Source organism: Pan paniscus, chromosome 16 (genome assembly GCF_029289425.2).
Source record: "Pan paniscus chromosome 16, NHGRI_mPanPan1-v2.0_pri, whole genome shotgun sequence".
In the NCBI taxonomy this organism is placed as follows: Eukaryota; Metazoa; Chordata; class Mammalia; order Primates; family Hominidae; genus Pan; species Pan paniscus.
The window spans coordinates 9,925,684-9,938,539 of NC_073265.2; the positions used below are offsets into that span (position 1 = coordinate 9,925,684).

General features: G+C 35.7%; 1 protein-coding gene across 12 annotated transcripts in view; it reads left to right on the top strand.

The window, feature by feature from the left end:
• Positions 1–12,856, top strand: part of UBE3A (ubiquitin protein ligase E3A) — a 101,464-nt gene that overhangs the window by 56,975 nt on the left and 31,633 nt on the right. For all 12 annotated transcript variants that reach the window (XM_003828062.7, XM_014347735.5, XM_008953387.6 and 9 more), the window contains 2 exons: positions 6,089–6,387; positions 10,044–11,290. In XM_003828062.7, coding sequence (XP_003828110.2) covers positions 6,089–6,387; positions 10,044–11,290 — 1,546 coding nt within the window. The remainder of the gene's footprint in view (positions 1–6,088; positions 6,388–10,043; positions 11,291–12,856) is intronic.

Genomic DNA, 12,856 nt, shown 5'->3' on the forward strand with positions numbered 1-12,856 from the left:
ATTGTAACAGACCCTACATCATACTGAATATAGTTGTGTCACAGATGTCTCTTACAGTCTATTTCTACAAGGCCTAGAACTATTTAGGATACCGTTGCTCACTCTTACAAATTTTAACATTAAAAATAACTTTGAGATGGAATGGAGTTTTGCAACATCTCAGAACAAAGAGACTCCACTTACGAGAAATTACTAAGCAGTGGTTCCTAGCTTTATAGACTAATTATATAAGCCTTCAGTTGTTTCTATTTTATATCTGTTTTTTAGATTCCTCACATGTTCATTCTGCTTTACCTTCTGTATAATATAAAGGTCACTCTACTTACAGTCACATTTTCCTTTTAATCTTTCCGTTTTTATTTTTTATTCTTTGCTTTGTTCACCATTAGTTTTTATATTGCATCTCACAGTTCATATTTCTTTTTTGTCATTTCTGATTCTAATTGTAATTCTAATCTTACTTGTTTGATGTTCACTGTCACATCTTCACTTTCTGGCAGCTGTTTCTATGGCTTCATCTTCTTAGTGCTTGTATTCATTGCTTATATTCCAGTTGTCTTGTAAATTAATTTTTTTAGTGAACTAAGCCAGACACGGAAAGACAAATATCACATGTTCTCACTGATATGTGGGAACTAAAAAAATATTGAACACAAATTTTACAGCTGACACACATATGCCTGCCACCTAGATTCTGCCATTAATACTTACATTGCTTTATCGTATAACCATCCTTGTATCCATCAATCCATCTTAATTGTTATGCCTTTCAAAGTTAATTGCTAACATTAGTACACATCCCTGTAGGTGAAACCATTTTTAAACTGATTGCTGTCAAGTTGTCTAGAGTAAACTCTGATCTTCCAAGTATGACTTATTCCATAGGACTTCTGTTTGTAGCACTGTCCCATTAATTCAATCATAGAAATAAATAATTGGAAAGTATTGTCTGTTTTAAATGGATAAGTATTTTCATGTGTCTGACTTTAGAGGACTTTTACTAGAAGGTCTCACTTGACCTTCATTGCTGACTAAATAAGAAAAGTTTGTTTTATTTTAAAAATCAACACATTATAACATACTTTGTTTTTTGAGTAATAAGAAAAGTCAATGGAATGTGAAGAAATTATAGCAAGTAAGCTGTTGTTCCTCTTCTAGGAATTTTGATCATGAACAGCTGATAAGGTATTACTAAGGTATCTCATCAGGGAAATTCCTTTCTTTCCTTCTTTTTCTTTTGCATCCTCTCCCTTTCCTCACTTTCTTTTCCCCTTTTTCCCTTTTCCCCTCTCCTCTTCTTTTCTTTAATAGTACTTGGGGAAAGGTATACCTTTTATTTTACGTATTTGCTCAGGGTAAAGAGAGAGTTTAGAGGCCAAATGATTAGATGGCAGGGTCACTGGAGGGCAGAGATAAATAATAGATCCTAAATTAAGGGTTGGCAACCATTTTCTGTAAAGGGCAGGTGGTATTTGTTTTAGGTTTTGCAGGCCTAAAGTACTCAACTCTGCCATTGTAGTATGAAAACAGCCATAAACTATATAGTATATTGTATTAGTCCTTTTTCACGCTGCTGATAAAGACATACCTGAGACTGGGAAAAAAAAAAGAAGTTTAATTGGACTTACACTTCCACATGGCTGGGAAGGCTTCAGAATCATGGCGAAAGGTGAAAGGCACTTCTTGCATGGCAGTGACAAGAGAAAATGAGAAGGATGCAAAAGCGGAAACCCCTGATAAAACCATCAGATCTCGTGAGACTTACTACCACAAGAACAGCATGTGGGAAACTGCCCCCATGATTCAGATTATCTCCCAGGGGGTCACTCCTACAACACATGAGAATTATGGGAGTACAATTAAAGATGAGATTTGGGTGGGGACACAGAGCCAAAGCATTATCATATATAGTATATTTATAAATCAATGAACTTGGGTATGTTCCAGTACACTTGATGGATACTGAAACTTGAATTTCTTATAATTTTCACATCACAAACTATTATTCTTTTTCAAACTTTTTCCAGCCATTTAAAAATGTAAAATATTCTAAGCTTGAGAGACATAAACAGGTGGTGGACTCGATTTGACTTACGAGCTATGATTTGGTGACCCATATGGTACAAGGATTTCCCTTGCGCAGGAACTATACCAAAAAGTCGTTATTAGTGTATACTTTTCCAACGTAGAGGCCCTGTTACGTGCTCTAAATTTTGTATGCCTTTTACATACCCTAAATTAGATAGTGATACAGATGAGGTCAGATAAATTAAGGTGTCATTGGAGTGAGGAAAAAAGAAGAATGCTTAATATAGTTGATTCCACCATTAACTTGGAGGTTCTGGCATGGCTTCCTTTAGTCCTGTCTCATCAGTGTAGCTGCTATTTGTTAAACTTGGCACAGAAAGGCAGATCAAATATAGAGGGCTACTTTCAGATCCTCCTCTTAATAGTTATTAAAAGCTCAAGTTTAGTAGCTGAGTTCAAATCTCTTATTAGATGTATGACTTATGTAATTTCTCTGAGCATCAGCAGAATGAAGGTTTATAGTGCTAACTCATACACTTGTGAGGGTGATAATAACGATTACAACAATAATAGTAGTAGCTAACACTTTCATAGTGCTTAGTATGTGCCAGGCAATGTTCTAAGCACTTTATATATATTAACACATTTAATTTTCTCACAATTGGTAATGTGAAGAAGAATAATACTCTCACCATGATAATGCTCATAGATACTACCATTTAAATTACGAGGAAACTTACGTCCAGAAAGATCAAGTAATTCATTCAGGGTCACATAGTTAATTAAGAGGTAGAGCCATTATGTGAACTTGGGCATCTGGCCTCAGAATGCGAGCTCTTAACTGTTAAGGTTTATTCCCCTCTAAAGTGGGAATGTCTATAAAATGCATAGCACATAGGTCCTCAACAAATTAGAGAGAAATTAACTTTGCAGAATATAGTGGTTCCATTTCCTCAAGAAACTTGGTCTGCCTTTGTGGTACCAGATAGATGCATAAATGTGAGGTTCACGTTATGATTCTTCAGATTTTTTTCCCAGTTGCACATTAGTTATGAGATTTTTTTCCATAGAATTCTTCAGTATTACTCATGTTAAAAAAAATTATTATTTTGAAATGAATCACCTTCTGCAAAACAATATAGTCAAAATGACTTAGACTCTGAAGCTGAAAGACTCCTGGACTCCTATTCTTGTCTTGGTTCTGTACTTTCTTTGAGATCTTGGTTTCGTGATTTGACTCCAGTTCTATTTCTCTCTTTGGCTGTGGACTGAAGATAATCCTCAATGTCATGGTATTCAAATGAGATAACCCATGTCAAAGTGCCCCGCAGTGTGTGTAATATGTTATCAGGCATCCAGCAAATACTAGTTTCTTGCCCACCTCCCTATTACATAAAATAACTTTAAAATTAGAACTGAAGGGACTCATAAAGCTGGGAAAACTGAGGCCCAGACAATTGTTTCCCTAGGATCCTACAGCTGCTTAGGGATAGAAGGATGACACTTAATGCAGATCTTCTGATTTTTCAGTCTCGTTCTGTTTGTGCTGATCACTCTCCTCCTATGTAGTATATAAAGAAGTACTATGTATCTGACAAGTTTTGGGGAGGTTATTTTAGTATAAAAGCTCACATTAAAAATATCTATTTTGGTATTTTGACTTTTGTAATTTTTTTAAAAATCAGAGACAATTTAGTAAATCCTGGGGCCATTCAAATCATGTATATGAAGTTTTAAAACTGCTATTGTTTTCCCCTTATAGTTATTAATTTTTAATATGCAAGTAGCATCCTTACTATGGAAAGAATAAATAAGAAATCAAAAGATGGAAGAAGTTTTAAAACTCATTTAATCACATCATCCAGAGAAAATGCTATTAATGCTTTGAAATAACAATGGGTTCATCCTACACCTGCTACTTTTTAACTGACTTTTGTCAGTTAGTGATATATCAGGAAGACTAGGCAGTTCTTTGTCGAATTCAAATCTTGATAGTTTTTATTTTATTGTGTGACCTATTATCAGTTCATTTAAGTAATCTTTTATTAGACATGTTTTTTTCAGATATAGAAACAATGCATTTTTGTAAAATTGTCAAATTATTTTCCACAAGTAGGATCTCATTCACACGGTATTCGTGTTTTTAAGACTCGATACATGTTCACTGTTTTCCTCCAGAAAGGAAATACCTACTTACATTTTCACCAGGGAAGTCACTGTAGTTTGGGAGAACATGACATTATCTCCCTTTCTTTACTGAAGGGTAGCAATATATGTTTTAAATTTTCTAGATTCTGCATTTCCATTTTATTTTTACATGTTTTCACTTTCATATTTTGCATAGTGCTAAATCTGTGATAACAGTTTTTAATTTTCAGGTGGGGTTTATAGCTTCATAGATAGCAAAATGTCTTTAAGTCATGTTTATGCAATTTTTACATGTGCTTTGTGGGTTTTCTTTTTTCTCTGTTTGCATGCAGTGAGTGGTAAATTTGCATGGAACATTTGAAAAATAAGCACCAGAATGAATTGAATGTGTGTGAATTATCACTTTTTGTCACCTACCTGGACAGAGAGTGAAAGTTCTTCTGTTGAGACAAAATTGGATCTCGTGTGTTTCTTCACTTACTTGCTGCCTTGTTAATTGTTGAGTTTCTCATGATTAGCAAGATGTAAACTCTGCCATTGGTCATCTAGTCCTACATGTTAGATAATTCTGTGAATGTTTTGAAAATTAGCTGAACTATTTTTCTTATAATTTTGATTCTTTGTAGTTGTTATTTCCATGCTTGTGAATTTGGGACCAAAAGGAATGGCTATGACTTATGTTTCTTTGGATCCAGTAGTTTATTCTACTGAAATTATGGTAATTTTATCAGTTAGTAGAAGCATAGACTCTTTAGTGTTGAATATAGAGATAATGTCATCTAACTTCTTACATGGTCACATAATTCCTCCCTCAGTTTTGGTAGCTCTCCTGAAACAGCCATAATAGGACATTGATCTGTGTACTTTAAGTTGACAGAGTAAAAGGAATATAAGATTTCACGTGATGGAACTTAAAATATTCCATCTTGTGACGTGGAACTAATGAGGAGGTTTAGTGACAAGTTTTAGATTTAAGATTGTACACTTTGGAGCCTCTTTTTCTTTTTCTTTTTGGTTTTTGTTTGTTTGTTTTTGAGACAAAGTCTAGCTCTATTGCCCAGGCTGGAGTGCAGTGGTGCAATTTCAGCTTATGGCAGCCTTGACTCTCAGGCTCAAGTGATCCTCAGCCTCCCAAGTAGCTGGGACTACAGGTGCATGCCACCACACTTGGCTAATTTTTTTAAAAAAAGTTTGTAGAGAGTAGCCTCACTATGTTGCCCAGGCTGGTGTTGACCTCCTGGGCTCAAGTAGTCGGCCTGCCTCAGCCTCCCACAGTTATGGGATTGATTACAGTCATGATCTGCCTCACTCAGGCTGCAGCCACTTTCTTTCAGTGTAACACTATCTTTGGATATTCCACTTACAAATTTATTTTTAAGTCTCCCATGTTGTTGATAATTGGGAAAAATAGTTTTTATTCCAGATAGATATTCTGTGTTAACTGTAAGTCAAATGTTTACAAGCTGTTAAAAATGAAATACTGATTATGTAAAAGAAAACCGGATTGATGCTTTAAATAGACTCATTTTCCTAATGCTAACTTTTAAAATGATAGAATCCTACAACTCTTAGCTGTAAACCTTGTGATTTTTCAGCTGTTGTACTAAACAACTTAAGCACATATACCATCAGACAAGCCCCCCTCCCCCCTTTTAAACCAAAGGAATGTATACTCTGTTAATGCAGTCAGTAAGCATTGACATTCTTTATCATAATATCCTAGAAAATATTTATTAACTATTTCACTAGTCAGGAGTTGTGGTAAATAGTGCATCTCCATTTTCTACTTCTCATCTTCATACACAGGTTAATCACTTCAGTGCTTGACTAACTTTTGCCTTGATGATATGTTGAGCTTTGTACTTGAGAGCTGTACTAATCACTGTGCTTATTGTTTGAATGTTTGGTACAGGAAGCGAGCAGCTGCAAAGCATCTAATAGAACGCTACTACCACCAGTTAACTGAGGGCTGTGGAAATGAAGCCTGCACGAATGAGTTTTGTGCTTCCTGTCCAACTTTTCTTCGTATGGATAATAATGCAGCAGCTATTAAAGCCCTCGAGCTTTATAAGATTAATGCAAAACTCTGTGATCCTCATCCCTCCAAGAAAGGAGCAAGCTCAGCTTACCTTGAGAACTCGAAAGGTGCCCCCAACAACTCCTGCTCTGAGATAAAAATGAACAAGAAAGGCGCTAGAATTGATTTTAAAGGTAAGATGTTTTATTTTCAATTGAGAATTGTTGCCTGAAAACCATGTGGGAGATTTAAATGTATGAGTTTTTATTTGTTTTTTCTTCTGTGACATAAAGACATTTTGATATCGTAGAACCAATTTTTTATTGTGGTAACGGACAGGAATAATAACTACATTTTACAGGTCTAATCATTGCTAATTAGAAGCAGATCATATGCCAAAAGTTCATTTGTTAATAGATTGATTTGAACTTTTTAAAATTCTTAGGAAAAATGTATTAAGTGGTAGTTAATCTCCAAAACTAGGCCACAACATCTATTTAAGTTATAGAATAACTGGACTAAGTATCTGGCATGAGTTCTGGAACCTCAGGATGATGTGATGAAAGAAGCAGAAAGAGGAAACAGTGGGTTTTTTCCATTTTTGAAGGCAAGACAAAATTTTGTGATAGTTATGTGAGAATTCTACGTTTCCTTCAGATATATGCTTCTTACTCTCCTTCCGGACATTTGGTACAGTCATGCTGCCAAGGATCGTGACCTACCAATGACAGTCTTCACTCAGGTCTTTTGTTTTCTAAATGGTCCTATGTCCAAAATTCAGAATTCGATTACCTTGTCGCTAATACTAAAACTCCAAGTTATTTTCCTCAGTGAAGGTAATTAGTAACAAAGTAATCAAATTTTTGAATGACTACCAGGGCTTAGCGCCCCTCCACCCTCACCCCTACACACACCCAGAGGCAATTGTATTTTAAGAGAGAAAGCTTTTTTTCATGACATACAAGTCAGAGAATTTTAGAGGCATTTGCCTCTAAAACTTTCACTAACATCATTTGCATCAAGTTTGAAAGAATTAGTGAAGTGGCATTGTGTTATAACCTCTACTCTGTTTCCACAATAAAATTATTTTCGTCACTTTACACAACTTAGTTGCTTCAGAGTGTATAATTCTGTTTCATGAATTAGTTCACACACTATGGGAAAATAGGTAAATGTTGTCTATATATATAGTGTGTCAGTATAATGTGGAAGCTGCATTGACTTTATTGTACACAGTTCTCCAGTAAGTGTGCACCAGAGAGTACCAGTAACTGAATGTAGAGTGCTGGCACAGTGGAATGCAGCCAGCTGCGGGGGATGTGGTACATGAGGAATGTGCTCATCTGCTCTTTTGGCCACGTGCTCCATCTTAGAGGTGCTTATTGTGTGGCTTTATCCAGTCTTTATGCCCCCTCCTCTTTTTGCTCAAGTCTGCATTATAGCAGTTGTGACCTTTCCTTATCCCTGTTTTCTAATATGCTACTGTTACTGTTCCCTGTTCGTTACTGGTTTTTTTGTTTTTGTTTTTGCATTGTTCTATAGTTACTATTGTATATTGGAAATTAGAGATGCTTTCTGTACACTAGTACTCTTATTTTGATTATTAATTATGTTTGTTAACACTAATTACAAAGTTGCATAAGTATTAAGTAGTCTGCACCAAACTGTTTTTGCGTAGGAGGTTTTTAAGTGCAAAATTTAAAAGATTGAGTATTTTCAGGGACACATTTATCACAAGAAATCTTATAAAAATGTCTTTCTCAGTAGAACACCTCTATCAATAAACCAAACTTTATGAATGTTCATATCTAATTACAGTGTTTTTTGACTAATTTTTATCTATATACCTGAAAAATTCAGTTTAACATATTAAACACTACAGGCCAGGCACTGTAATCCCAGTGGCTCATGCCTGTAATCCCAGCACTTTGGGAGGCTGAGGCGGGCGAATCACGACGTCAAGAGATTGAGACCAACCTGGCCAACGTGGTGAAACCCCCTCTCTACTAAAAATACAAAAAAATTAGCCAGTTGTGGTGGCGTGCATCTGTAGTCCCAGCTACTTGGGAGGCTGAGGTAGGAGAATCGTTTGAACCCGGGAGGCAGAGGTTGCAGTGAACCGAGATGGTGCCACTGCATTCCAGCCTGGCAACAGAGTGAGACTCCATGTCAAAAAACAACAACAAAAAACACTCCTTGGAAAAAGTATAGGTACATTCTATATAGGATTAGTAGACTGTCAGAATCACTTGAAGATGTTCCGAAAGCATGACATATCAACAAAGGACATGTGAGTCTAGAATGGTGATCCCTAGGACAGGCCATATTACTGCATGCAAAGCAAGTCTTTGTTAACCTTATGACTTTCTCAGGAAGCAAAGTGTTTTATGTCCTAATAGGATAGTAGTATTTTCTGTTATGTTACATTTTAGGAAATTAGGAGTTTTGCATTGTCTTGTAAGAAGGTATTTTAAAAATTTTCAATGAAAATAATGAGAAATAGGTTTCCAGTGGTTTTATGCTTTTGGGGAAGAGGTTACTGATGTTTAGCAAAAGATGCTTATATATTCTTAATAGAACAAACCTGAGAATTAGTTCTTAAAGAGTTAAGGCCCATAAAAGAAACTGCAACTGTTGGTACTCTTGTAGCTGGGCCACAGATCAGATCCTTAGTATGATAAAATTTGGTATTTTTGTGCTTCAATTTTTGGAGACCATTCAATGATCACTTACATTTTATATTGTCTTTCATTGTGAAACATATATTATAGCAGAGGTGGGAGTCATTAAAAATTCTGCATGTTGTACACTACATGTATAAGGGTATATTTGGCACAATGGAGGTAGGATTGTCTGTGTGCCTCTAAAATTAACCTCTCAAGTAGTTAATCTGATGATGACAAGTATGTCACTTTATTGATAAAAGGGAGAATTAAGACTATTCTCAGTATTATGTTGGTCAGTACACAAAATATATCATTTGTTTTTACCTGTGAAATGAAATATCTTTCATCCTGTTAGCCAGAAGGGGGAAAGCCTTGGCCTGAAAATAACACTTATCTCAAAAAGTTGGGAAATGTGGTCCAACTCTGTGCCCAGGAAAAGAGGAAATAGATTTTGATGACTACATAGTCTCTGCACTGCTTGCCAGCTCATAAGTTGACTTCTTCGCACTGTTTGTTTTCATTGCTCAAAAACTATTTTCTGTCACTCTATGAGATTTAGTCTAACCTGATTCCTGGCTGTGGAAAGCAGTTCCTACTTAAGAGCCGATGAGAAATGGTATATTCTTCTCAATCACTCACAGAATGACTACCCTGGAACAAACTAGGAAGACCCAAAATGAACCAGTTTGATTTTAATACATACATAGATGCTGAAGGAGCCTTTTTTTAAGACCTTGCCTTCTTAGTCTTTGGAGAACAGAGTACTGAAACAAGAAAACTCACAGATTAGTAGTATTTCTGTGTGTTCTACAGTGAGGTTTTAAGAGCTGTATTATGATTAATCAGTACATGACATATTGGTTCATATTTATAATTAAAGCTATACATTAATAGATATCTTGATTATAAAGAAAGTTTAAACTCATGATCTTATTAAGAGTTATGCATTGTTGAAAGAATGTAAAAGCATGGGTGAGGTCATTGGTATAGGTAGTTCATTGAAAAAAATAGGTAAGCATTAAATTTTGTTGGCTGAATCTAAGTATTAGATACTTTAAGAGTTGTGTATCATAAATGATATTGAGCCTAGAATGTTTGGCTGTTTTACTTTTAGAACTTTTTGCAACAGAGTAAACATACATATGATGAAAATAAATGTTCTCTTTTTTCCTCTGATTTTCTAGATGTGACTTACTTAACAGAAGAGAAGGTATATGAAATTCTTGAATTATGTAGAGAAAGAGAGGATTATTCCCCTTTAATCCGTGTTATTGGAAGAGTTTTTTCTAGTGCTGAGGCATTGGTACAGAGCTTCCGGAAAGTTAAACAACACACCAAGGAAGAACTGAAATCTCTTCAAGCAAAAGATGAAGACAAAGATGAAGATGAAAAGGAAAAAGCTGCATGTTCTGCTGCTGCTATGGAAGAAGACTCAGAAGCATCTTCCTCAAGGATAGGTGATAGCTCACAGGGAGACAACAATTTGCAAAAATTAGGCCCTGATGATGTGTCTGTGGATATTGATGCCATTAGAAGGGTCTACACCAGATTGCTCTCTAATGAAAAAATTGAAACTGCCTTTCTCAATGCACTTGTATATTTGTCACCTAACGTGGAATGTGACTTGACGTATCACAATGTATACTCTCGAGATCCTAATTATCTGAATTTGTTCATTATCGTAATGGAGAATAGAAATCTCCACAGTCCTGAATATCTGGAAATGGCTTTGCCATTATTTTGCAAAGCGATGAGCAAGCTACCCCTTGCAGCCCAAGGAAAACTGATCAGACTGTGGTCTAAATACAATGCAGACCAGATTCGGAGAATGATGGAGACATTTCAGCAACTTATTACTTACAAAGTCATAAGCAATGAATTTAACAGTCGAAATCTAGTGAATGATGATGATGCCATTGTTGCTGCTTCGAAGTGCTTGAAAATGGTTTACTATGCAAATGTAGTGGGAGGGGAAGTGGACACAAATCACAATGAAGAAGATGATGAAGAGCCCATCCCTGAGTCCAGCGAGCTGACACTTCAGGAGCTTTTGGGAGAAGAAAGAAGAAACAAGAAAGGTCCTCGAGTGGACCCCCTGGAAACTGAACTTGGTGTTAAAACCCTGGATTGTCGAAAACCACTTATCCCTTTTGAAGAGTTTATTAATGAACCACTGAATGAGGTTCTAGAAATGGATAAAGATTATACTTTTTTCAAAGTAGAAACAGAGAACAAATTCTCTTTTATGACATGTCCCTTTATATTGAATGCTGTCACAAAGAATTTGGGATTATATTATGACAATAGAATTCGCATGTACAGTGAACGAAGAATCACTGTTCTCTACAGCTTAGTTCAAGGACAGCAGTTGAATCCATATTTGAGACTCAAAGTTAGACGTGACCATATCATAGATGATGCACTTGTCCGGGTAAGTTGGGCTGCTAGATTAAAAACCTAATAATGGGGATATCATGATACAGTTCAGTGAATTCATTTTAAAAGTGACTGAAAAAAATGATACCATATAGCATAGGAACACATGGACATTTCTGATCTTATATAAGTATTATACTTTTGTTGTTCCTGTGCAAGTTTATAGATGTGTTCTACAAAGTATTGGTTGTATTATATAATGGTCATGCTATCTTTGAAAAAGAATGGGTTTTCTAAATCTTGAAAACTAAATCCAAAGTTTCATTCAGAAGAGAATAGAGTGTTGGACAAAGACCAGAACAAGAGAAATGTGGAGATACCCAATAATACGTGTGGATGTGCAGTCTTGAACTGGGAGTAATGGTACAGTAAAACCATACCATAAAATTATAGGTAGTGTCCAAAAAATTCCATCGTGTAAAATTCAGAGTTGCATTATTGTGGACTTGATGAAGTGACCATGGCAGATCAGTGCCTGTTGCCAGTAAGAGTTGAGTCCTGCTGGGCCACTTAGAATATCCCTGTGTGGACGGCACTGCCTGGCTGTGGTAGTTTCTTCCCACTTAAAAATTCATAGAGACAACTCTGGGTCTTGGAACTTCTGGAAAACAGCAGCTATTCCAAAAATTTGGGGATTAGTGGTGCCTGTAACATCAAGTCCAGGGAGATTGAGCAGGGAAATACTGGAAACTCAGGTACTCATCCTAACTTCCTGGTTTTCCAGATGGGGTTGCCATTTGTTCCTTTTCTTTCCTCCACAAGATAATTTTAGTGTATCTGTTTAAGAATATAAGAGTGGCCAGAAGACAGAAAGCAGTTGTCAGTCACATTTTACCAAAATTTACATTTGTCTCAGGTGCATTATCGCAGAGTTTTATTGTATTTCTAGTATTAGCTATCCCTGTCATTGCTGCTACTTTTTTATCATCTTCAAGTAAAATTTAATGTCAACCAAAATTAAGGTAGTTAATAATACTATAGTATACTAGTAAAGTTGTCTGACACAGACAACTAGGAAATGTGATTTTTACTTTAAAATGTATTTTAGTTTTAGAATGTCTAAATTTTAGTTTTAGAATTGTCTAAATTCGAGAATTCATAACGCTGTAGCCCGGTGGAAAAAGTTATTTGACATCTCAGAAATTAAAAATTGCAGAGATTTTGTGTGGTTTTTTTTTGTTGTTACTGGTTTTTTTTTTTTTTTTTAATGTCAGATATGTTTATAGTGTTGGAGAAAGATTCTGCATTATTTAAGCAACTCAGGTGGTTTTCTAGCAGAGACAAAAGGGGGCTTTAACTGCCTGAAGTCATTATTATTGCTTGCTTTCTGGTACCCTTTTTATTTCCCTTACATAGTTTTGAGACACATGAATAATTAATACACTTAATGACTGATCATAAGGCAGCCAGCACCTTACTTTACATAGTTTAGCAGAATGATAGGGTATTTTATAAGAATGTGAGTGATGTTTTATGAAAGGTATGTTGAGGTCTGTCTATGACTATCCATTGTTGGAGCAGAACTGCAAATGCCGAAGCTACATACTTTATGTTTGGCTTC